We start from the raw sequence: 23,908 nt of genomic DNA, 5'->3' as shown, positions 1-23,908 counted from the left end.
GATAGATAGATAGATAGATAGATAGATAGATAGATAGATAGATAGATAGATAGATATACATTCTAATAGCATTCTATGTTTCAACATCCCTAGTCATATATATATATATATATATATATATATATATATATATATATATATATATATATGTACACAATAAAAAAATATTTTCACAATTTGTATTTATTTTTTTCTGTAATTATAGACACTATACAATTATACATCATGTCATTTGTATGGACATCCATGTCCGAATCTTGGAACTTGCAGTTGCTACAGCCATTTATAGAATTTGTGTTCTACTCCGACTGCTTATATTTTGTATCATAAAATATTTCCCATTCGCCAAATGAGTGTCCAGTGAAGCGTGGCCAAGTAAAATGCGAAGTCGAAACAGGAAATGAAACCCCATGATGCTGTCAATGCTTCTAATAATAACAAAATGAAGCATTATATCTTCCTAGAACTGCCAGTGGGCCAAGCTTGAGGGATTGAGGAAGAAAAAAAAAGAAACTGATGATGCACTGGGATGGTGTTTCAAGAATAAATCAAGAATCCTCTCATGAATCGGACATGAAATCTATAATAATAGAAATAAATGTATTAATGATCAAGTCTGGTAGATATACTCCTGAGCGGTTATAAAGTTTTGGCTGAAAAAATTATAAAGTGAGAAGTTATCTGTAAAATCAGCTTTAACATTCATCTAGATTTTTTTTTACAGTTAAACTGAGCGAGGGAACTATTTATAAGGCGGAACACATTTTAGAGGATTTATTTGGACAAATTTATCTCAGTGCAATGATACAGAATTGAATACTTCGCTAATATTTTTAGAGGCCATATGAGAGCGGTATTTCTGGTTGTAGGAAACTGTTAGAACTCTTCTTGCCTTTATTTCAAGAAGGTATCAGCCAATCATGAGGAAGCAATAAAATGTAAAAAACTAAATAAATCAATGCAGCTATAAATCAAGGCTTTGTTCACAATGAACATAAACAGAGGGCAGAATGATCTCAGTGCCTTTTGTAGATGTCCTGGTTTGAGTAGACAAAGCTTTGAGACAATGTCTATTGTTACAAATAAAAATGAATTGAATGATGATGGAACTGTAATGAATGGACATTTGGTGCCCTTTTGAATCTGTTTTTTTCTGAAGGTTTCTTCCTCATGCCTTCTTAAATAGTTTTTCCTTGTCACAGTCACCACTGGGTCACTCATTAGGGAAAAACTTACCAATATAAGAAACAAACTTGAAGGCACTACAATTATAAGTTTTTTATACTTTCATAGCGTTATACTATACTTTTAACCTTATTTGTGTAAAGCTGTTTTGAGACAATGTCCATTGTTAGAAGCGCAATACAAATTAAAATGAATTAGATGTAATTAAATACAGAAATCGGACACTATCATGGGTAGAGAATATCCAAACTTCAAGAGCTGAAGAAAAAAGAGGAAAAGTGCAAGAGATGGTCTGTTTTCCCTGTTAGGTTTATGTCTTTACATAAAATTAAAATAAAAAAATGTTCCTCTCAACAGAGTTTTAGACTGATGGTATCATAAGTTTGCAACCTAGTGATCCAGTGTTGATTTATTCATAGCTAGAGACTTCAAAGCCCTTTTGTACATCTCTCCGAATGAAGCCGTCTGCTAAATGCCATAAATGTAAATATCTACCCATCTTCAGCTGTCTAACTCCTGTGCATCTAGACTCAGAACTAGTCTCAAAGGATAAACGAGAACAAAATATCAATCAAAAACATCTGCATGATTTGGAGTGATACTTTTCTCTACAGGAACAAATAGACCAAAATCATGGCGGCGGGATAAATAAGTGCCCCCCCACAGCCTAAAAGTGCCACCAAGCCACCAGTCTCTGTATGCTGATTAATATGAAATGCTACACTCGGCTCACTTTGTCCTTGTCTCTGCTACAAATCCCAGTCCTGGAACGCTTAAGCAGATGCTAACTGGTAACAAAGTGCTCATTAATATGTGACTTGGGTCCAGGTTTCTTCTCCACAGAGAAAAGCGGGACGTATTCTCATCTAGAGGGACGTCTTTCTACAGTTGCGCTAGAGTGCCAAACGTGATGTTTGTCCAAATTGCTTTTTTTAAACTGACATTGAAACGCTGAATATCGGCGTATATAAACTACAGCTTCGGATTTTTTTGGCCTAACCTTGACGAGTGGAATGACTAAGCGAAATGCAGTCACTGCATTTCCATGCTGCCGAATAAAAAAGAAAAGATTTACAGACTACTTTTCTCTTTGTTTTTTGTGGCATTTTTTGCTGCCACAAGCCATGCAACCGATTCCTTTCCTTCATTAACTGCGTTCATGTAAACCAATTCTCCCCTGCACCACAATATAAATTGATCTATTCCCTCTTGACTCTAACAAACAGGATTGCTAAATAAACTTTTAATAGAGACCAGGCCAAATCCTGCTACACAAATCTCATCGTTGTGAAATTGAAGTTCCAGGATCCACACCGAAGCCTGAGTCATTAAAGCCAGCACCAGCTTGCTAACAGGCTGAGGCGCTCGCTCGCTCACTTGCTCGCTGCTGCTGTCAAAAAAAGCTCTGAGATTAAAGCCACACATGCGCTACGCCATATTCATCAACGTCCCGAGCCACGTTTCCACCACCTGCAGCAGCTCAGATCGGCGTTTCTCCCCTTCAGACACTGACGGGCAGACAAATTGAAAATGTGATGCCTTAAATTGAGGGTCTGGCAGCATTGGCAAGGCAAATGCAGCAAGATAAATGAGACCAAATACTTCTCGGCTAAATTAAATGAAGTCCACAGGTCAGGAGGAAAAGATTCTGAATTGCTTTACAGTACTTTTAAGGAGGAGGCTCATGCTGTGATTACAGGATCGAGAGCTCTCGACTTGAGCTGAGAGTTCTGATAAAACTTTTGCATGTCACCGTTTTTTCAATAAAGCACGCCAGGATGTATGAACATTGCACAGAGGCTGAAAATAGGACTCAATGTGTGGTTGCAAAAGTGTATCAGAACTCAAATATATGCCAAATTCCCATTGTGTTTCAAGCCAGTGTTCATAAGGTCTCATTAAACAGTATTGGACAACGGATGACATTCCTGTACTTGGGTAAAAGTACAAATATGACTCCAGCTCAAGTAAAAGTACTCATTTTGCATTCCTACTTTAGGGAAAGTAAAAAAATGATTCTGCCAAAAGTAGTTATCCATGAGAACTCTATGAATAATGGATGCAGATCAGTGCTCTATTCTCCTGCACATCAGACCTTCATAAGTGCAGAGTTTTCTATAGTCAAAGACAAACAATGAGGGTGTTAATCCACACATTCTAATTGGAATTATAGGGTTATGCTTTTGCCACAACTTTTCATTTAACACTGTCTTTATTTTGTTTCTTAAAAATTTTTTTTTTCTGAAATTCAGTGCAATGGAGAAAAAAGTAAAATATTACACCATAAATAGTAGTAAATTGTATTAAAAAAATTCAGTGTATATATATATATATATATATATTTATATATATATATATATATATATATATTTTTTTTTTTTTAAATATAAAGACACCAATTAATAACAACAATGGCAAATCAATGTAATGTAATTAATGCCACGGTATTTTCTCCCAGATTATATATATATATATATATATATATACAGGGAGTGCAGAATTATTAGGCAAGTTGTATTTTTGAGGATTAATTTTATTTGAGGATTTAATTTGAACAACAACCATGTTCTCAATGAACACAAAAAACTCATTAATATCAAAGCTGAATATTTTTGGAAGTAGTTTTAGTTTTAGCTATTTTAGGGGATATCTGTGTGTGCAGGTGACTATTACTGTGCATAATTATTAGGCAACTTAACAAAAACAAATTCATACCCATTTCAATTATTTATTTTACCAGTGAAACCAATATAACATCTCAACATTCACAAATATACATTTCTGACATTCAAAACCAAACAAAACAAATCAGTGACCAATATAGCCACCTTTCTTTGCAAGGACACTCAAAAGCCTGCCATCCATGGATTCTGTCAGTGTTTTGATCTGTTCACCATCAACATTGCGTGCAGCACCAACCACAGCCTCCCAGACACTGTTCAGAGAGGTGTACTGTTTTCCTCCTTGTAAATCGCACATTTGATGATGGACCACAGGTTCTCAATGGGGTTCAGATCAGGTGAACAAGGAGGCCATATCATTAGATTTTCTTCTTTATACCCTTTCTTGCCAGCCACGCTGTGGAGTACTTGGACGTGTGTGATGGAGCATTGTCCTGCATGAAAATCATGTTTTTCTTGAAGGATGCAGACTTCTTCCTGTACCACTGCTTGAAGAAGGTGTCTTCCAGAAACTGGCAGTAGGACTGGGAGTTCAGCTTGACTCCATCCTCAACCCGAAAAGGCCCCACAAGCTCATCTTTGATGATACCAGCCCAAACCAGTACTCCACCTCCACCTTGCTGGCGCCTGAGTCGGACTGGAGCTCTCTGCCCTTTACCAATCCAGCCACGGGCCCATCCATCTGGCCCATCAAGACTCACTCTCATTTCATCAGTCCATAAAACCTTAGAATATCGCGTATATAAACTACAGCTTCGGATTTTTGGCCTAACCTTGACGAGTGGAATGACTAAGCGAAATGCAGTCACTGCATTTCCATGCTGCCGAATAAAAAAGAAAAGATTTACAGACTACTTTTCTCTTTGTTTTTGTGGCATTTTTGCTGCCACAAGCCATGCAACCGATTCCTTTCCTTCATTAACTGCGTTCATGTAAACCAATTCTCCCTGCACCACAATATAAATTGATCTATTCCCTCTTGACTCTAACAAACAGGATTGCTAAATAAACTTTTAATAGAGACCGGGCCAAATCCTGCTACACAAATCTCATCATTGTGAAATTGAAGCTCCAGGATCCACACCGAAGCCTGAGTCATTAAAGCCAGCACCAGCTTGCTAACAGGCTGAGGCGGTCGCTCGCTCACTTGCTCGCTGCTGCTGTCAAAAAAAGCTCTGAGATTAAAGCTACACATGCGCTACGCCATATTCATCAACGTCCCGAGCCACGTTTCCACCACCTGCAGCAGCTCAGATCGGCGTTTCTCCCCTTCAGACACTGACGGGCAGACAAATTGAAAATGTGATGCCTTAAATTGAGGGTCTGGCAGCATTGGCAAGGCAAATGCAGCAAGATAAATGAGACCAAATACTTCTCCGGCTAAATTAAATGAAGTCCACAGGTCAGGAGGGAAAAGATTCTGAATTGCTTTACAGTACTTTTAAGGAGGAGGCTCATGCTGTGATTACAGGATCGAGAGCTCTCGACTTGAGCTGAGAGTTCTGATAAAACTTTTGCATGTCACCGTTTTTTCAATAAAGCACGCCAGGATGTATGAACATTGCACAGAGGCTGAAAATAGGACTCAATGTGTGGTTGCAAAAGTGTATCAGAACTCAAATATATGCCAAATTCCCATTGTGTTTCAAGCCAGTGTTTATAAGGTCTCATTAAACAGTATTGGACAACGGATGACATTCCTGTACTTGGGTAAAAGTACAAATATGACTCCAGCTCAAGTAAAAGTACTCATTTTGCATTCCTACTTTAGGAAAGTAAAAAATGATTCTGCCAAAAGTAGTTATCCATGAGAACTCTATGAATAATGGATGCAGATCAGTGCTCTATTCTCCTGCACATCAGACCTTCATAAGTGCAGAGTTTTCTATAGTCAAAGACAAACAATGAGGGTGTTAATCCACACATTCTAATTGGAATTATAGGGTTATGCTTTTGCCACAACTTTTCATTTAACACTGTCTTTATTTTGTTTCTTAAAATTTTTTTCTGAAATTCAGTGCAATGGAGAAAAAGTAAAATATTACACCATAAATAGTAGTAAATTGTATTAAAAAATTCAGTGACAGTTTAGTATATATATATATATATATATATATATATATATATATATATATATATTTTTTTTTTTTAAATATAAAGACACCAATTAATAACAACAATGGCAAATCAATGTAATGTAATTAATGCCACGGTATTTTCTCCCAGATTGTATATATATATATATATATATATATATATATATATATATATATATATATATATATATATATATATATATATAAGATTCTTATTATTATTTAAGCATCATTAATGGAGAGAACTATAAATGCAATGAGTGTAAGCAAATGAGAAAGTCAGCCTGCAGGGAATTCTGGCAATTTCACAACAACGATTCACATTTCCACAACTATATAAGTTATATAGCTTTCCACTGGGAAAGAAAACGTGATTGATGCCATTGGATTGATGGCTTCATTTCATGTTGACACTTTGCTGATAGATTTCTTTTAGAGAACTGATTGCAGCCTATTGCACATGAGACTTGAGTTAATCAGCGGGGAAAAGAGCAGCATTGTTAGTTACAGACGTGTGTTTATGCACAGAGAATGGATAAGACAATTGAAATGCTATTTTGTAGGGTGGACACTTTGGGAGTCGGCCATGTTTCCAAAATGGAGTGTTGTAATGATTGCAAATTGGTAATGTGAAATTGGTTGTTAAAAAAAAAATCACAGATGCCTCTCATGGTGAGATGTTCACTACACACACACACACACACACACACACACACACACACACACACACACATATATATATAAACTTGACAAAAAATGCTAATTTTCTGTTTTTATGCATTATTTCCACCAACTTTGTTCATTTGCAAATACTTAATTACTAAACAGCTTTTACCATATTTACGATAGAAATCTGCCAACCAGGTAGAGTGTAGATTAATACCTCCATGACATGAATCCAACCAACTTTATATTTCCTCTTTATTGTGTAAAACTAAAACTTCCAAAGATAGCATCCTGCTTATGTGTGGCTTGTTTCAGATGCTTCAACATTTCAAAATCATTTCAAACTTCAACTTCTGCTCATGTTCCACAGCAGGACATCATTATAAACACCAAAAAAGTACTTTATGCCCTATTACCACCTACATGTTCTCACAGAAGTCCATGACTAGCTGGTGTTGCTGTGATCAGCAGGACTTGGATTCCTGTTTTTCTTTCGTGATGGTATCTTACACGGATTGAATGTAAGTCTAGGGTTAGTGTTGGGCAAATGGTTATTTCAAATAAATTAGAAATATATAAATTTTATATTTTTTATTACAAATAACTCCATTTCATGTACTTTTCAGGAAATCTATCATCTCTTGATCATCCCATTTGTACATACAGACTACAGTATGATCAAATAAAAAAGAAATGACTCGCTTTACACAATCAGGTCTGAAATTTGTCCTCGTTACAGCTTCTTTTCAGACCCCACCAAGCCATTTACACTTATTATGCTGCAATACACCAATGTTCTGTTAGCAGGAAGAGCAAGGTGTTATTGTCGGTTCTATCATTGGTGAATCAGTATATTTCAGTGTGCCATCGCTGTTCCATTTCCTTCTCATTTCTCCCTGTCTAAAATGTATTAATTCATCTCACTCTTCAAGCATACAAGGTCTGGGCATTGAGAGCCCTGTTCTCCAGAGTGCATTTCCATTCCCGAGCCTGCTTGTCGTCATCTTTCTCTCTCTCTCTCTCTCTCTCTCTCTCTCTCTCTCTCTGTCTCCCTTTTCTGTAGCTTCTATCTCTTTCCGAGTGATGGAGGGCAAAGTCATTAAGCCGTGGCCACAAGAGGCCACCGGGGGGTGAGGTCTCATGATTACTTACCCGAGAGAGAAATACGATTACACTTTAGTTTCTTTCTGTAATACGCCTGCAAACGTATAGATATAATTCCCTTGTGAAACACTTTTTAATCTTCCGAGGCATTTTTTTTCCCCTCATGTCAAACTGTTTCAAAGTTTCAAAGTGGTTAATAAGTAAAGAATAAGAATATGACAAAGCATGCTCTTAGAGAAATATAACCAATGATGTCTCTAGAATGTCAAATTAAAACAATCAAATATAGTTGAATTTATGAGTAACTATACAATTGCAGCAATTTGCAAACACTAAATGCAACTTTTAATGGATAAAAACAAAAAAGAAGTTAACTCACAGCAAACCTCAACCTTGGAAATGAGAAGAATAAACAAACTACAAAAAAAAAAAAAAGGTTTTACCAAAAAAAAAAAAAAAAGAAACTACTGACAATGACAATGGATGTTATGATCATAGATAATGATAATCAATAATAAAACAATTTTCGTGAGAGATAAAGAAAGTGAATAGCCAAGAGCTCAGTAGTCAGAACTAATGTCAGAGCTGCAGTTCTGGAAAATTAAATCAACAGTTCCTAAGCAATCAGAATGGAGAATTGAAGCATTTGGTCAAAGCTGTTACTAGTATTCATTATATACCTACTCCACATTATTGTGCTAAAAAAAGCAGATCGTTTACAATATGGAGCTCTCTTTATTTCTTGTTTAATGTGTAAAACTAAAATATCTGCCAACCCTATTGTTCCCTAAAGCAGTTCCAAAGATAGCATCCTGCTTATGGGTGGCTTGTTTCAGGTGCTGCAACAGTTCCAACAAAGCCCCAAAGTGCTCATTACAAACCTTTAAAGGAGCCATAACCGGAGGCTGGTGCAGCTGTAATGTAGTAATTAGAGAGATATATTTTACTGCACACACACAGAGAATAATAAAGACTGGGCTAGAAAAATGGACTCCTGTACAAATGACAGTCTGATGTTTCTACCTGTATAGAAGTCAGTTGTCCTACACCCACGAGTTTTAGCTTTAACATAAAGGTTTTGATAGGAAGATGAAAATTTGGTTACAGATGCTGACATTTTATAGGCACCAAATGAATAAAAATACTTAAAAAAAAAATATATATATATATATATATATATATATATATATATATATATATATATATATATATATATATATAATTTATTTATTTTTAAACCGTGAAGCTACACGTGTATGTACAATCGTGGATTTCAGTAAAGCAACAAGAACCTATTGCTAAAAATGAAATATTAAAAATGAGATATATATATATATATATATATATATATATATATATATATATATATATATATATATATATATATATTCTAAGTCCATAAGCCTGTGTATCAATTGAAATGTTTTATGCTGTTTGATGATGTAGGAAGCTCTGGATTCAACAAGTTAATGCAAATTGAATTTGACAGAACATCTGGAACAGCAGCAGCAGATTTCCACAGTTCAGCTCCTCAGCTTCAGATGGGACAAAATTATTGTAGGAGAGAACAAAACCTACCATAAAATCATCACCATCATCATCATCATCATCAGTATGCACTAAAGTGTATTCAGAACAGCATGATTGATGTTGAGCACTAATAAAGTTGCATTTATCATGTAAGGCAAAACACTTGTGCTAGAGATGTGTTTTTTTTTATCAGTTTAATGTTTTACGTCCATGAAATGTAATGTATTTGCTTACATTATAGCATCCGTGAACATCAGTCCTCTCATTACCCTCTCTCTCTTTTTTTTAACTTCTTCAGTAAATATAACAAAAACTCAGCTAGGTATCTGGAGGTTATCTTCCCAATAACCTCAATTTAAATCATTTTAATTTGCACAGAGCTTTTAACAATGGACATTGTCTCAAAGCAGCTTTTCAGAGATGAGGCCGTTATAAAAGTATATATAAGTTTGTTCCTTATAATTGTACGTTTGTCCCTAATGAGCGAGCCAGTTGCAACTGTGGCACGGAAAAAATTCCTGAGATGGCATGAGGAACTAAACTCGAAAAAACTTGAGAGGAACTAAACGCTAAAGGGAACCCGTATAGGAACCTTTGTTCTTTGTCCTTTGTTCTGAAGACTTTCCCAAGGTGGAAAACACCAACACTCCTCATAACTAATTCTACCTCTACACTAATCTGGATCAATTTAAAAACGGCATCGTCTAAAAAACGCTCCGCATTCACACTATTGTTTTCAATCATTTCTCCAAAATTGCTTATCCACACTGAAACATCTGAAAATGCTTACGCCCTGTACTGCACATCAGGAAAACTTGCTTCAAAGATGCTTCAACCAGCGTTATTTCCGCCTCCTGCCATTTATTTAAATTAGGGATCTTCGAAACATTGCGGCATTGTCGAGGAAAGGCACCGTCACATAAGTAAAAATGCGTAAACCTCACTTTTCACAGTCCGCATGTATTCACTTTGGAGAGCGTTTTCAAAAAGCGATGTTTTCGTTGACTAACAACATTGTTTCTGTGTGAACGGAAGGCCAAACGAAGAGAACAATATGCGTTTCAAATGAAAACATATTAGAGTGGACATGGCCTAAACAGCTTCCTTGTTCCATAAAACCAGTCTTTTCCCCCCTGGGCATGTAGAGCTTCTACTATACAAGTACCCTGTGTAAGCTGTTACTATAGAAATGATAACAAATTAGAACAAGCACATTTATATATATATTACTGGATTTAAATCATAGTCAGAGCTGCTGTGAATAAAAAACTGAATCAGCATCTTCTGACCAATCAGATTTTTGTATGTCAGAAATACAATGGTAGCAACTACTATTTTAAAGACCCTCATTACCGTTAGCAATCCCATTACCGTAAGCATGGGAAACTCTACTAATACAAACAAAAAAAGTGTCATAAGGGTTTATGCCAGCTCAAATGGAACTGCAGAAAATTTATAAGGATTATTATTTTTATATTTATTCAGTGTGCCTGTTTTTTTTTCACAGTACTGAAAAAAAAATATTCTCTCATACTACTAGAGGTTTAACCCTAATTAACACAGACCCAAGTGGTATTCCCTACTGCAGTTATGTGTGTGTGTGCCGCATGAGAACTAGTGTGATGAGTCATCCGATGAACGCATACTGGCAGCAGTGTTTGTAATTGTTTTATTGCGCCACCATGTGATCGTGATGTGTATTACACAGCAGGAGTGAAGGGTGCCAGTAATTTTCTCCAAAATAATATTGAGACACTGGTTATTTGTACAGAACAAGTAAAAGGCCAAGTTATTGAATATTGAGTAGTTTAATTGAATATTTAGGTTTGTGTGATGAAATTTCAAGGCAGATTTTTGCAGGAAATTGTGTATATTCCATCAAGAATTTATAATAGATTTCATTTACTACTTAAATTCTGTCATTGCTTCATTCCTACAGTAGATATTCAAGTCTGTGTCCAAATGTGTGCTTTCTTACTTTTTTCCCTTGATATTTTTATGTCTATTTAGAACCTCAGTAAGATCAATGTTAAAGATTTCTTGAAAAGAGGAAAGAAGTAAAGGGAAGCTGGTCAGGTTGCATAATAGTGGCACCCAATGTTTAAACCAGGAATTTAAAATATAAGGCAGGACATAAAAAAAAGATCAAATCCTACTATTTGTGGGTTGCTCTGTAACCAAATCACAAACCTCAAAGCATCTAATATTCAAAAACTCCTTGGGAATCATTTGTCACAGTCACAGAGTGAAAATGAAGGATGACTCAAATTCTCAAATTAAGGCCCTTTATAGTCCACTGTCCTGCAAAGTTTTTGCTCCAAACCGAAACAAACACCTGAGGAACCTAACCAAGGGCTTCAGGATTACTAAAACTTTAAACAGAGGTGATTTGGGTGGAATGAATGGACTGGGGAGGTGATAGCGGTAGTGGTTAAAGCATTGGACTTTGGCTCCAAATGTTGCAAGTTCAGCCACACTAAGATGCCACTTCTGGGCCCCTGAGCAAGGCTCTTAACCCCACTGAAGACACTCTGGATAAGGGCATCTGACAAATGTTGGAAATGTAAACGAATGAAACTCTGCAAATTTGAGGAACCCTATAATAGATCATGTTTCACTCTGGTTAATATCAAATGCATTTTTTTAGACATCATTTACAAATATAAATATTTCAATCAAGTTATACCCCTGTAACCAGTGGAACGTCAAATGGTAATCTTTTGCAGAATATTTGTGAGAATTTCAGGTTAGTTTTTGGTCCCCCACCACATAAATTCAATCCTGAGGTAAATAAAAAACAAATTGCACTTTCTCAACGCCATAAAACACAAAAGAGGTCTCAAACCTAAAATATACTGAATGCACTTATCTAAGAAACCCCTAAAATAGAATAACGAAGAAACTTCAATTATACAATTATATATTATTGAACTGAAATAAAAAAAATTCTCCTAAGTTCTCCTACGTTGAAACTTTGAGCAATCTTGGCATTACTGTAGGACCTCTAAATCAAGAATGTGCAAAAGCCTTATATAAGTTAATGGACATCTCTGACTATAGGAACTGGTAACACACTCCTGTTTCCACAAGAAAAGCTAAACATAGTGGATGTGTCTACATGCCCAAACTGCCTGAGGTGGAACTGCATTGTGAGTTCTCGTGCCATGACCCTCAGAGCCAAGAATGAGGAAAACACCTCGCCCAGGATAAAGGCCAGGTACAGAGAGTGCACTGCTCGCTCTAGAGGGAGGATTATCAGGCCTTCATCCGTCAGAAAGAAGAGTAGGATGGGTAGCTGGAAGGCTATAGAGATCAGCCAGAAAGCAGCAAGCTCTGGGACCTGACAGGAGAAAAAAGGCAGGAAGGACTCAGAACACACACACACACACACACACACACACATGCACACTATACCTTAATCATACACATATTACCTTCTCTTTTAGGTTCCCAATGTATCCAAGGTACACACGCAGAACCTCAAGTATGCTAATTATCATGATTCCACTCACCATGAGACACTGGTAGTATCCAGGCAGGAGCGTAAACTGGAAAAATAAAAACAAGATAATTACTTTATTACACTAATTACTATACATTTCTTTAAAACCATTATTAGTAAGTAATAATTCAGTTTGAATTTCATTTATAAAGTTCTCCTACCTTTTTTTGTTCAAAATTACCTTCACAGCTCCAGAATGAAGCCACTGGGGTGATGTCATGTCTATTTTGCAATGAAGTATCACCAATAATTATCACAAAAATGTGGCAGGATGACCATTCATTATTATAATTATTACCCAAGTTGTGTCCACAAATTGTGCAATTTGAGCCAATGTACTATATAATTATCTTTGGGACTCCCATGTTGCATGGAGTTCATTATTTGGTGGGAAAAAATTGCTTTGAGAAGTCACTTAAGGTGATGCCAGTGGCACCGGTATGCTTTAATGTGTCATTACAAGTGTATAATATTTCGAAAGTGACTGGCAACTCTCACCACAACAATCTGATTTCATTGTTTATGGTTGCCATTAGTTTATTTTATGTACTTTGTGGCAATAAACGGATCGGGACAATTTTTACTTGTTCACAATTTTAACTCATGGTCCCAACATATTCATTTGTGGCTTCAATTCACTGCAAAATAACCACCATGTCACCTCAGTGGTTCCATGCTTCAGCACAATTCATAAATTAAACAGGCTGATGGGAAGAATTTTAGTCATAATTATATATTTTTATATATATTTTAATTAGCAAGCAGTCCAGCTAAATTCAATGCTAGTTGTGGTATCCAATGATAGTTTAAACCCCAGGTCACTATGTTATCGAGAGGTTCAGGAATCAAGGGATTTGAGTGCAGAAATCTTTAACGAAACAGCACTAAGAGAGTGCCACCAAGGTAGCTACCATGCTTTGCATGAGTAAAACAAGGAACTAAAAAAAGCAGAAGATTAAAGCAGATTAGATTATAGATTAGATTAGACCAAATTTACTTTAAAAAAAACGTAATTAGGATGAATAATGAGGAAAAACACGTGTAAAAAAGAAATGCGTCAGAGCGCCTCTGGTGGTCTGGTGGGGAATGGTTGATGGTAGCTGTGACCTACTAAGTTCATAATGTCTCATAATTCATTAAACAACGCTTTAGATGGAAGCTTCTGAATTTCCAAAATATTATCTGAGGCAAAACATTTTTGAAAAACTAAAATTGACAGATTAAGACACACCTTTAAATGTAGCATGACGATCTCGGAGAGTGACCAGAAAGGGAAGAAGAACATATTGAAGTGGAGAAGCATCTGTAGAGGCAGGTGAGTTGAAGCCTTGCTGTAAACTGCAAATGTATTTGAGATAGTTTTAAAGATGTCTGATGCTTTGGATGTAAATTCTAACTGCAAAAAACACACTGAAAGGCTTTTGCTTTTACAAACTTACAACCCAAACAAAATATCGATTCAAGTTTGCTTTTAAAAGGAAAACAAGGTATAATCGAGAAGTCGAGTTGCTGATTTCCACAACTGAAATTATCTTAGTGCTGATGCTACTGCAGGTTAATGAGACACAACCAGAAATACTACCATGCTGCCAACTTTTGTTTGTTTAAAAACATACCTATTAAAGAATTCTGTATTTAATTGAAAAAAATTACCATAGTAAAATTAGAGTCTCCATGGTTACTGTAATTCGCTAACATGCAACATATGAAATTCAGAATTTAGATTTAAAATATAAAAAGATTGAAAAAGTTTATAAATTATAGAATACCGGAAATATTTTTCAGATTTAGAATTTGGTAAACATAAATATCTTAAACCCATAAGAGTCGATCCACAGTAACAGATTCAGATTTTTCAAAACATGTTTACTGTAAAGTAAAGCAGTAAAACTACACAACACAAAGCCACAAGTAAATTTTTAAATCTAAGATTCAGGTTAGCGCTCACCTTCATTCTCTACTCCGTGTCCCCCCGGGTAACCGCTATCTCTTGTTTTATTGTTGATGAATATGGCACCACTGGCATGGGCCAGACCCACTCTCAGATTCTGGGGTATTGGGGTGTAAAACACTGGCATGGTGGCCTAACAAGAGCACTCAGCCATGCCGCACTTCGGTCCTCTGAGGCTTTATCTTGTGTCGGCTGAGATTAGACACAGATGGCTAAACGCTAACCAGATTAAATCCCCTTGACAGGGGATCAGCATTAGTCCTGCATATGCCTCGTCTGGATTCTGAATAAATGTGCCAACTATATACCAGGTGCCTAACAGTAACCCTTCCAGATTCTAGACTGTGGTCATTAGACACTTTGTTTAGAGACATTTGATCAGACAGAGTCAGTGGCTTGTCAAGAATTTCTCATTACCCTGACTATTTTCATGCTGCTTCCTTCAGCCGCTATGTAATAGCACTGAACACTTCTCCATAATTGATTGGTGCAACAAACAAAGATTTCAAAAGCATTTATTATGAAATTTATCATGTTTAAGTGAATGGTTGCAAACAGCTGCTGCACCAAGCTAAAGTTTTCTCAGCCCAGAACCTGGCCTGATTGTGAGGCCTTGAGGTCCTAAGCGTCATCATTTTGCTTGGTGCAGTTGCAGTCATTGGCCACAAGGGGTCAAAGTTCGTCTCGTTGTGCATGCAGGGGGAAGTTCTTAAATTCTTCAGGGATATCCTCGCCTTTTTGTGACTTCTTGTAGAATCCAAGAGAGTCCAGAAGCTCACAGATTTCATCTGCCTTCATCTTCTTCACTGGAACAATCTGTGGAAAATAAAGCGTTTCTTGAAAGAGTTGATCATTTTTCATGCTAGTTCATTGCTAGTTCATGCTAACTTGTGAGACACAATGTTTAGATGTTAGTCTATTAGATTAGAACAGCATTTTAGTCAGTTGCGTCAAAGTAAAAAATCAAAGCTTGACATTTTCAGGATTTGCAATATGGTAATCATGATTATGTACCACAGGAAACTTTTAAAAATTTAAAATTTGGTAACCACAGTTACTATCTACTAGCTACCACTAATTTGATAACTATGGATATCAAATTAGTGGTAGATAGTAGATGGTAACTGTGGTTACCAAATATCTGAAAATTAAATGGTTTTACTTTAGTATGTAATAGTGGCCATGGCTACCAAATTTTTAATCCTAAAAAGTTAAAAGTTTACTTAAATAATTAATTGTAACCATGGCAACCAGACTCCTCATCTTGACAATTACATGGTTTTACTCTGGGACGTAAAGGTAGCCATGGTTACCAAATTCTGAATCCTGAAAACTGAAAAATCTATTCTAAAGTAGTTAATTGGAACCATGGCAACCAGACTCTTAATCTTAACAATCAAATGTTAGTAACTATGGTATGGTAATGATAGTAACTATAGTTACTATCATGTACAAAGGTAAAATCAAATGTAAACCACAGTTGTTTTGATTGCCTGGTGTATTGTAGCACTGCAATGCTATAGGAACATCTGCATAATATCTGGCTGTATACATTTGAAATAGTATGCATCTTACCTTCACCTCCTCATCCTTCTCATTGTAGAAAATAAGACGTGGGTTTTTGTTTTCTCCCGAATCGTACTCAAGATTATGACTTTGACACACAGGTTAAAGCAAACAGCAACGTAATAATGCTTTAGTTGCGCATTTAAGTGTCAAGCTTAAAAACAAATTCTGTCTATCTGAACAGCCATTTTGCTGCTAATTCATGCTAATATTAGATTAGATCAGATTAAACTTTGTTATTGTGTAAAGTGCATGTACACAGCCAATGAAATTCAGTTAGCATCTGACCATAAGTGAGTAATAAAATATGGTATATATAGTAATATACAGTATGACTGTGCAAAAATGTGTAATATATTTGTAATATGTGAGGATACTAGAGTGCCCAGTGCTCCATGAGGAACTTGTAGAGCTCAGGCATCTTCTTTATGGATCATCCCACCACGCTTGGAGCCTTGGAGAAGAAAACAACATGGCATTAGCAGACAGATATTATATTATACATACAGCTATTGTATTTCTTTTACTTGTGTATTTGCATTCTGCGAAATTGCAGAAGTCACTAGATTTAGATGTGAGAGTTTACAGTGTTACACAAATTGCCATTATTTGTATTATTATTGTTATACCATGCACAAGTACATGTACACTATATGAGCAAAAGTATCAGGACACCTGACTTTTCCAGGTATATGGTTCTTACACAAATGTTGAAAAAACACAATTGTCTATGAAGTCTTTGCATGTGGTAGCATTCAATTTCCAGTTCACGTGACCTAGGAGACCCAAACCTGTTCCAGCATGACAATGCCCCTGTACACAATGCCAGCTCCATGAAGATATACTGTAGTATACATAGGTTGGAGTGGAAGATCACCTGCTAAAGAGCTCTGACCTTAACGCTATTGAATGACTTTGAGATGAATGTAAACACTGACTGTACCCCAGGTCTCCTCACCTCACCTCCATCAGTACCTGACTTTACTACCACCCTTATGGCTGAATAAATCTCAACAAATATTACTCCAAAGTCTAGTAAAACATCTTCATAGAAGTTTTAAATCGATTTGTTTAAATAATACACTCTACTCCTACTGCTGCTACAAGACTAAATTTAACCAAATCTAAATGTCCATTTTTTGTCTACCTACAGCCAACGTCCACTTTTATTGGTGCGAGACAACTCCTCTGACTGTGGACTGTTTCTAAAGTATATTCAGGCCTGGTATCATTTAACAACAAACCCACATACCCGTCCCAATTCTCTATAAAACTACTTACAAATAGTTTTCCTCTGTTTTTCCCGTGGCACAGAGAGCAAGGAGGACCAGCAGTGAGAACCACATGGTGAAATCTCACAGTAAGGGAAAATGTCTGTGAGAAATACAGGTGCATTGATAACTGTCATCATGTGGCAAAGACGGATTGGTTCGCTCAGTGTCCTTTTTTTTAATTATGTCTCTTTTGGTGAATTTATATAGAAACTGCATAAATATATACTGAATATAGATATATATATATCTGTTACACTCATAATATATAAAGAGGGATATATATAAAAATGTCAAGTATAATAATATAATAAAGAATAATTTTTTTTAAAAATGCTCTCAAAGTGCGAGGCGAAGTATAAACAAATTTGCAGTCCGCCACTTAATATGTTCCTGAGGGAAAATATTTTATTTTACGCACATAAAGTGATTGCATCTACTTGTGTACCGAACCGAAAGCCCTGAACCTAAAAACTTTGAAGCGAATATGTGTAGCGTTACACCTCTTTATATATACATATATATATATATATATATATATATATATATATATATATATATATATATATATATATATATATATACACACACACACACACACACACACACACACACACACACATATATATTGGTGTAAAGTATGTACTTAAGTTACTTTTTGTCTACTTTCTTGTTTTACTAAGTTTTAAAGATATAGGAAACTTTACTCTCTACTCAACTACATTTATGATGTAATATATGTATATCTATTATCTAAACATATTTACTTTAATTGTATTTGTCAGTTGAAAACTAAAAGTTTTCTACTTTGTGATATAATACTGTTATTTTATTTGGTAATTGAAGATTCCTTTTAGAAAGATTGTTGTCTACGCTGTTTTTTTTTTTGACCCACTTCTTTGATCTTTGTTTCATTCTGGCATGTGGAAGAGGCCGTTGTGTTCAATTTGTATTTTTGTAAATAAAATCTTACAAATCAACTGTTATTTATATATTACATATTGCATATTATATACTGATATTGATATTCATTTCTGTCAATAGTTTTACTATACCAAAAATATTAATCTAATAAGAAATACTAGATAACCTGTACTACATTTAAGATATTTGTACTTTTTTTCAGTTCTAAAGCCTATATATAATTAAATGTACGAGTCTACCAACACTTTCAGTTCAACAGTTTCTGGTGTAAAAGTGCACCTGAAGTTTTATCAGAGTTTCCCACAGCCCAGCAAGTCTTTATCACACAACACTGACTGTAACATGTTAATGTACTGCAACAGAAACAAACGCTGCTCATAACTCAGTCAATGAAGCTCATAATTCTGTCAGTAGTGGTACTGCTTTTGAATAAGTCAGCAGTCATGACCTCTAAAACCTGAGACTGTTAACTGTTCAGTGAATCTACACGTCTCTGTCAGAGCGTGAGAATCTTTTTTTTTTAAGTATTTTGTTCAGTGGTGTTGTTTTAACAGAGACTGATGTGAACCACACTAAGGGCTAAACAAACATCAGAATGCAACTGGAATGCAAAAATACACTTGACATCAATAAAAAACAGGTCTTCAGAGGCCAATTCTGTAGAATATTTACTTCAATGTATTTTTTGTTCCCTTTCTTTTGGGAAAAGCAACAGGACTCTACTTTTCACTCTTTAAAGCAGTGGCAGGCCGTGCATTTCACACCAAAGCCTTCAATGGTGTCCTACTCGAACCAATCCACCTCTTAATACTATCATTATAATGCCACAGCTATAGGAACAGAAATGCTGTATAACAGAGCGCTGCATCACTGACAGGAATCTCACACAATGAGAATGAATGCAATTATAAATGCAAGAAACACAATGAACACATTTCCACTCTCAAGTCTCCTTTCACTGCAGCCACAGCTGCACTTCTCGCATACTGTACATCATCTTTAGCAGAAGCATCGATAAAATGACGTTGTTTTGTGTATTTTTTTTTCAGTGCATTACAGTTTTCCTGAGGATTTAAAAAGAAGCCGAACTGAATGTTTTTGTGCAGATTCTACAGGAAAAAAACACTAAATTATAAATGGTTCACGAAAAACTAAACAACGGTTTTAAACTGTTTGGCCGAACTTTCCTCATGATGTCCAGATGTTCTTGTAGGTGTCCTTGTAAGTCTTCTGCTCTGCCAAACACATAAATGTATTTGAGCTTGTGTTGTTTGCTGCAGATGTGGGTGAGCTCTGACTAATTTGCTCTCTGACTATACAAAGTACGTGAAAATTCTGATGTGACTCGACGCCTTGTTGATGGACCCAAAGTGACCAAATCGCAGCCTGATTGGTCAAATCAACAGCTTCAAGCATCATGGATTTGAATTTACCAAGAGCCAGCGCTTTTCATTTCTGTTGGTTTTACAGCAATATTTTATGTACTGGGTAAATTTGGATTGGATAGAATCTCTAACCGTGACTTTCTCTCAGGTGCACAGTTGCTGCTGAGTATAACACTATATAATGATAAGAATAGAGTATTGGGAATAATTTATTACATATTTGTGTACAAAAAATATGTTGAAATGTAAGTCAGTGATTGTGATAAAAATTTTACTACAATAAATAACAACAAAAACATTGCAGAAGAATGGAACCTTTATACCTTCTTGTGCATTTTGACGTAATAAAAGATATAATATAATATAATATAATATAATATAATATAATATAATATAATATTATATTATATTATAAATGGACATCATAGATCTTCTATAACATTATCAGCTGGAATGGAAATTAAAAAAAGTAAGTATTGTAGCTGTAGAGAGTAATTTGTTTGAATTAAACAAACTAAGATCATTGTATGTATTTTTATGTAGTTTTATTTAAGTACAATAAACACTGAGGTTGTGCGTTACTCTTATACAGCCAGCAGATGGCGCTGTGTTTCCTGTTACACACAGATAAGAAGTAAAAGGAAACCACTGTCCTAAGGAATGCTGAATGTAAGTTCACTATACCATGTACACCATACCATACTATTCCTATTTAATATTTATCTCTCCACTGCCTCCTCCTTCTGCTTCCATTTTTCCTCTGTGCTCATCTCATATCACTCCTTATTTGTCTCTCTCTCTCTCTCTCTCTCTCTCTCTCTCTCTCTCTCTCTCTCTCTCTTTATATTGGCTTCTGAACCTTTTTCTCGAACTTATCCTCCTCTTTATTATCTCTTGTTTTTACCTCTAATTTTAGCTCTTTCTCCCCATAGTCTCTCTTTCCTTCTGTGCCTTTCTTTCTCTTTTTCTTCCTACCTTTCTCGGTTTCATGCTCTTCCTCAACAAACTATCCCTCCTTCAACTTCTCTCCAATTTTCTCTTTTATTTCTCTCTCCTCGATTTTTTATATTTTTGCCTCTCTTTGTATTTATATCCCTCCTCTATTTTGTTGTTATTTCTTCCCGTCTTCTTCACTTTGTCTACCTCAGTTTTAATTCTTCTCTCTTTCTCTCTGTTTATCCCTCCAGCTGCCCTTAAGTCTCCTTCCTTCCTCCACAAGGTTCATGCCTCTCTCTACATTTCTATAAATATTTCTCTTTTCTACTATTTTCTAGTTCCCTGTTTTTCCTCCCCAAACTCCCTGTCTTTCTTGCTTCCTTATCTCTCTCTACCACTTTCTTCCCCTGTCCTTACTCTAACCATCACACTCTTTTTTTTTCTTCTTTCTCATTTTCCTACTATACCAATCTCTCACTGTCCTCTCCTGTCCTGTCCTCTCTCCTTCTTACTCTCTTTCATTCTCTCTTTCTTTCTCTGTATCACTGTCTGAGTTTCTGTCCAAAGTCTGAAAAGAGAGACAGAGAGAGAGACAGAGAGAGACAGACAGATGAATAAGTGTGAGGAAAGACGAGAGGACTCCGTGTGCATGAGCAGGAACATTTCAGTCTTACGCAAGAATTATAGTCACATCTGTGAAACAAATTCACATTGTTTCACATGTGGCTTGTGCAGGTTCCTCTCATGTTCCTGATATTCATTCCTGATGTCTCACACCTCCGATTCCTAACATCCCTTCATCCCTGTTGAGTGACTCACGCCTGGATTACGATCAATCAGAACGTTTAGGAAGCTCATCCTGTCCTCTTTTCTGGTTTAACAGTGGGACATCCTAGCGCACACACAAACACACACACACACACACACACACACACACACACACACACACACACACACGTAAACACACACTATAACCCTGTCCCTGTTTTAAATGTGCTCTTCCGTGGCATGCATATTAAGGAAATAAAAGCCTGCATGCTCTCATCCACTTTTTCCTCTTCATCATTTTTTTTTTTTGTTTTCTTCAAACTCAGCATTTAGGTGCAGCTTCCTCCTTTGAATAATGAAAGCTGTTTGATCCTGCAACTCGAGTCCCCCAGGGTGCTCATTAACACACACACACACACACACACACACACACACACACACACACACACACACACACACACACAGTCTAATCTTATTACCACATCTTATACTTTCAGTAAAGAAACTGTAGTTGTTTATTCCGAAATGGAGAAATAACCATTTATATGTGAACAATTGTATTCTCGATTCTGATTGGCCGATAGGTGTTGATTATTTTTTTATAACAGCAGCTCTTTTTCTCACAGTAGTTCACAATAAAGTTAAAAAATTTAATATAGAGTCATTGAAACGATGCTGTTTTTCCGTGGGGAGATTTTGCATAAATGCTACATGAAAGAGTCTCCAGTGTGAGATCGTGGAAACAGTGGGAAAGTTACATTCAAATGAAATTGAATTATTATTACTTTAATTTAAAAAAGTTTGCATTTTAAATTGATCTCTAATGAGCAAAAGACCGTGGCATAGAACAAACTCGTCTGCAATGACATGAGGGAGAAACCTTGAAAGCCTAAATAAAGGTAAAAAAAAGCTGCATTTTTTTGAAAGGTGAAATCCCTTCTTTACACATTCCAGCAATGTTAGGAAGCTGGAATCAGAGCGCAGGATCCACCATGATACAGCGCACCTGGAACAAAAAGGGTTAAGGGCCTTACTCAAGGGCCCCACATGTAAGTTGGGGCTTGAACCTGATCACTATTCACTGAGCTACCACTTACTTACTTATGTATATAATCACAATATATATGTAGAATGACTATATATATATATATATATATATATATATATATATATATATATATATATATATATATATATGATTTAATGGCAATAGTGACCATACTGCATTATTATATACAGATACACATATAGATAGATAGATAGATAGATAGATAGATAGATAGATAGATAGATAGATAGATAGATAGATAGATAGATAGATAGATAGATAGATAGATAGAAGCTTGAACTTCTACATCAAAAGTCATCAGGATGTTGAACAGTCTCAACACCTCTAACAAGGTGTTTGTTGCAGGTATAACATAAGTCATAGCCATAGCCATTTTTTCCCTACACAACAATGAATGTAGCCAAAAATTCATAAAAAGTACAGAACTTTAAATATGAACTTCACACAAATTAAAATCACATGTATTACTTTACAATAAAAGCATACCTGATTCACTGCACTCTTCAGCTCTCTTCAATGGTCTTTACTGTTGTCGTCCATGTTGTTATGCTTCATGCTCAGGCTTATTTTAAATGCTTTTTTCTTCCATTTGGGGTTAATAGGTTGTCAAATTAGGTTAAGGCTGCATCTTCTTAAATAATTGTGAACTATGACTTAAAACTCTGATCAATTCCAATGTTTAACATCATACAGATTTCTCAGTGGCTTTGCATCATTTCTCCAATCATTCTTAATGTTTTGCAGTGCTAGCCTGTACTTCTCTCAAAATTCTTCTCAAAATCTTTCAAAAGTAATCGTTTGTGTCAGTGAACATTTCATTGCTATCAGAATGACAAGTCCTTCAGTATTTCAGTATTTTCTGAGGTAAACTACTGTATGGTTTGGACTGAAAATGCACAAAGCTGATTTTCTTCTGTATGGCATCTATACATTTCCACATTACTGTATGTGGGATGTTGATTGCAAGAGACCAGTTGCTTAGAAGCCTTTCTCAAAATATCCTTAATATTTGCAAACCAATAAGTGCATTTCCCAAAACAATTTGTACAAACAGCACCACACACTAAATAGTTATTAATTATTGGCGTCAGTGAACATCTCATTGCGTCATCAGAGTCGTTATGTCATCGATTACAAACACGATCGTCAAAATGTTTATTCATGTTGACAATATGGGATATTGATTGAAATTGTAATTATGTGTATTAATCCCTGATGAGCAGCCAAGGAAAAATTCCCTTAGATGATATGAGGAAGAAACCTGGTCCCCTGGT

At 35.8% G+C, this 23,908-nt stretch overlaps 2 protein-coding genes across 3 annotated transcripts; both read right to left on the bottom strand.

The window, feature by feature from the left end:
• Positions 1-10,917: 10,917 nt before the first annotated feature.
• On the bottom strand, positions 10,918-15,080 carry zgc:112294 (transmembrane protein 17A). Of its 2 annotated transcripts, none has more exons than XM_046841221.1 (4): positions 14,713-15,080; positions 13,996-14,102; positions 12,775-12,810; positions 10,918-12,602 (listed from the first exon to the last, which is right to left on the bottom strand). In XM_046841221.1, exons 1-4 carry the CDS (start codon positions 14,840-14,842, stop codon positions 12,300-12,302), a joined length of 576 nt encoding a protein of 191 aa, XP_046697177.1. In that variant the 5' UTR covers positions 14,843-15,080; the 3' UTR covers positions 10,918-12,299. The 2 variants fall into 2 exon arrangements, with proteins under 2 accessions (XP_046697177.1, XP_046697176.1); XM_046841220.1 differs by having other exon boundaries at positions 12,697-12,810; positions 14,713-15,058.
• A 134-nt stretch (positions 15,081-15,214) lies between these two features.
• On the bottom strand, positions 15,215-17,578 carry selenoe (selenoprotein e). The gene is made up of 4 exons (XM_046841222.1): positions 17,563-17,578; positions 16,659-16,735; positions 16,291-16,369; positions 15,215-15,531 (listed from the first exon to the last, which is right to left on the bottom strand). Exons 2-4 carry the CDS (start codon positions 16,700-16,702, stop codon positions 15,388-15,390), a joined length of 267 nt encoding a protein of 88 aa, XP_046697178.1. The 5' UTR covers positions 16,703-16,735; positions 17,563-17,578; the 3' UTR covers positions 15,215-15,387.
• Positions 17,579-23,908: the final 6,330 nt, after the last annotated feature.

The sequence above is a fragment of the Silurus meridionalis genome, chromosome 27 (assembly GCF_014805685.1).
Source record: "Silurus meridionalis isolate SWU-2019-XX chromosome 27, ASM1480568v1, whole genome shotgun sequence".
NCBI lineage: Eukaryota > Metazoa > Chordata > Actinopteri > Siluriformes > Siluridae > Silurus > Silurus meridionalis.
Note: the sequence above shows the minus strand (reverse complement) of the source record. Positions and strands in the feature narration are given on the sequence as shown.

Bases quoted from the DNA above. Each gene is read 5' to 3' on its own strand.
- zgc:112294 (XM_046841220.1), bottom strand. From the start codon at position 14,842: ATGCCAGTGTTTTACACCCCAATACCCCAGAATCTGAGAGTGGGTCTG. The intron at 14,103-14,712 runs GTGAGCGCTAAC...ATACATTTGCAG, and splicing joins ACACGGAGTAGAGAATGAAG to TTTACAGCAAGGCTTCAACT. The intron at 12,811-13,995 runs GTGTGTCTTAAT...TTATTTTTCCAG, and splicing joins TCGTCATGCTACATTTAAAG to TTTACGCTCCTGCCTGGATA.
- selenoe (XM_046841222.1), bottom strand. From the start codon at position 16,702: ATGCCTGAGCTCTACAAGTTCCTCATGGAGCACTGGGCACTCTA. The intron at 16,370-16,658 runs GTATCCTCACAT...TGTGTGTCAAAG, and splicing joins ATGGAGCACTGGGCACTCTA to TCATAATCTTGAGTACGATT. The intron at 15,532-16,290 runs GTAAGATGCATA...TATTTTCCACAG, and splicing joins AGAAGGATGAGGAGGTGAAG to ATTGTTCCAGTGAAGAAGAT.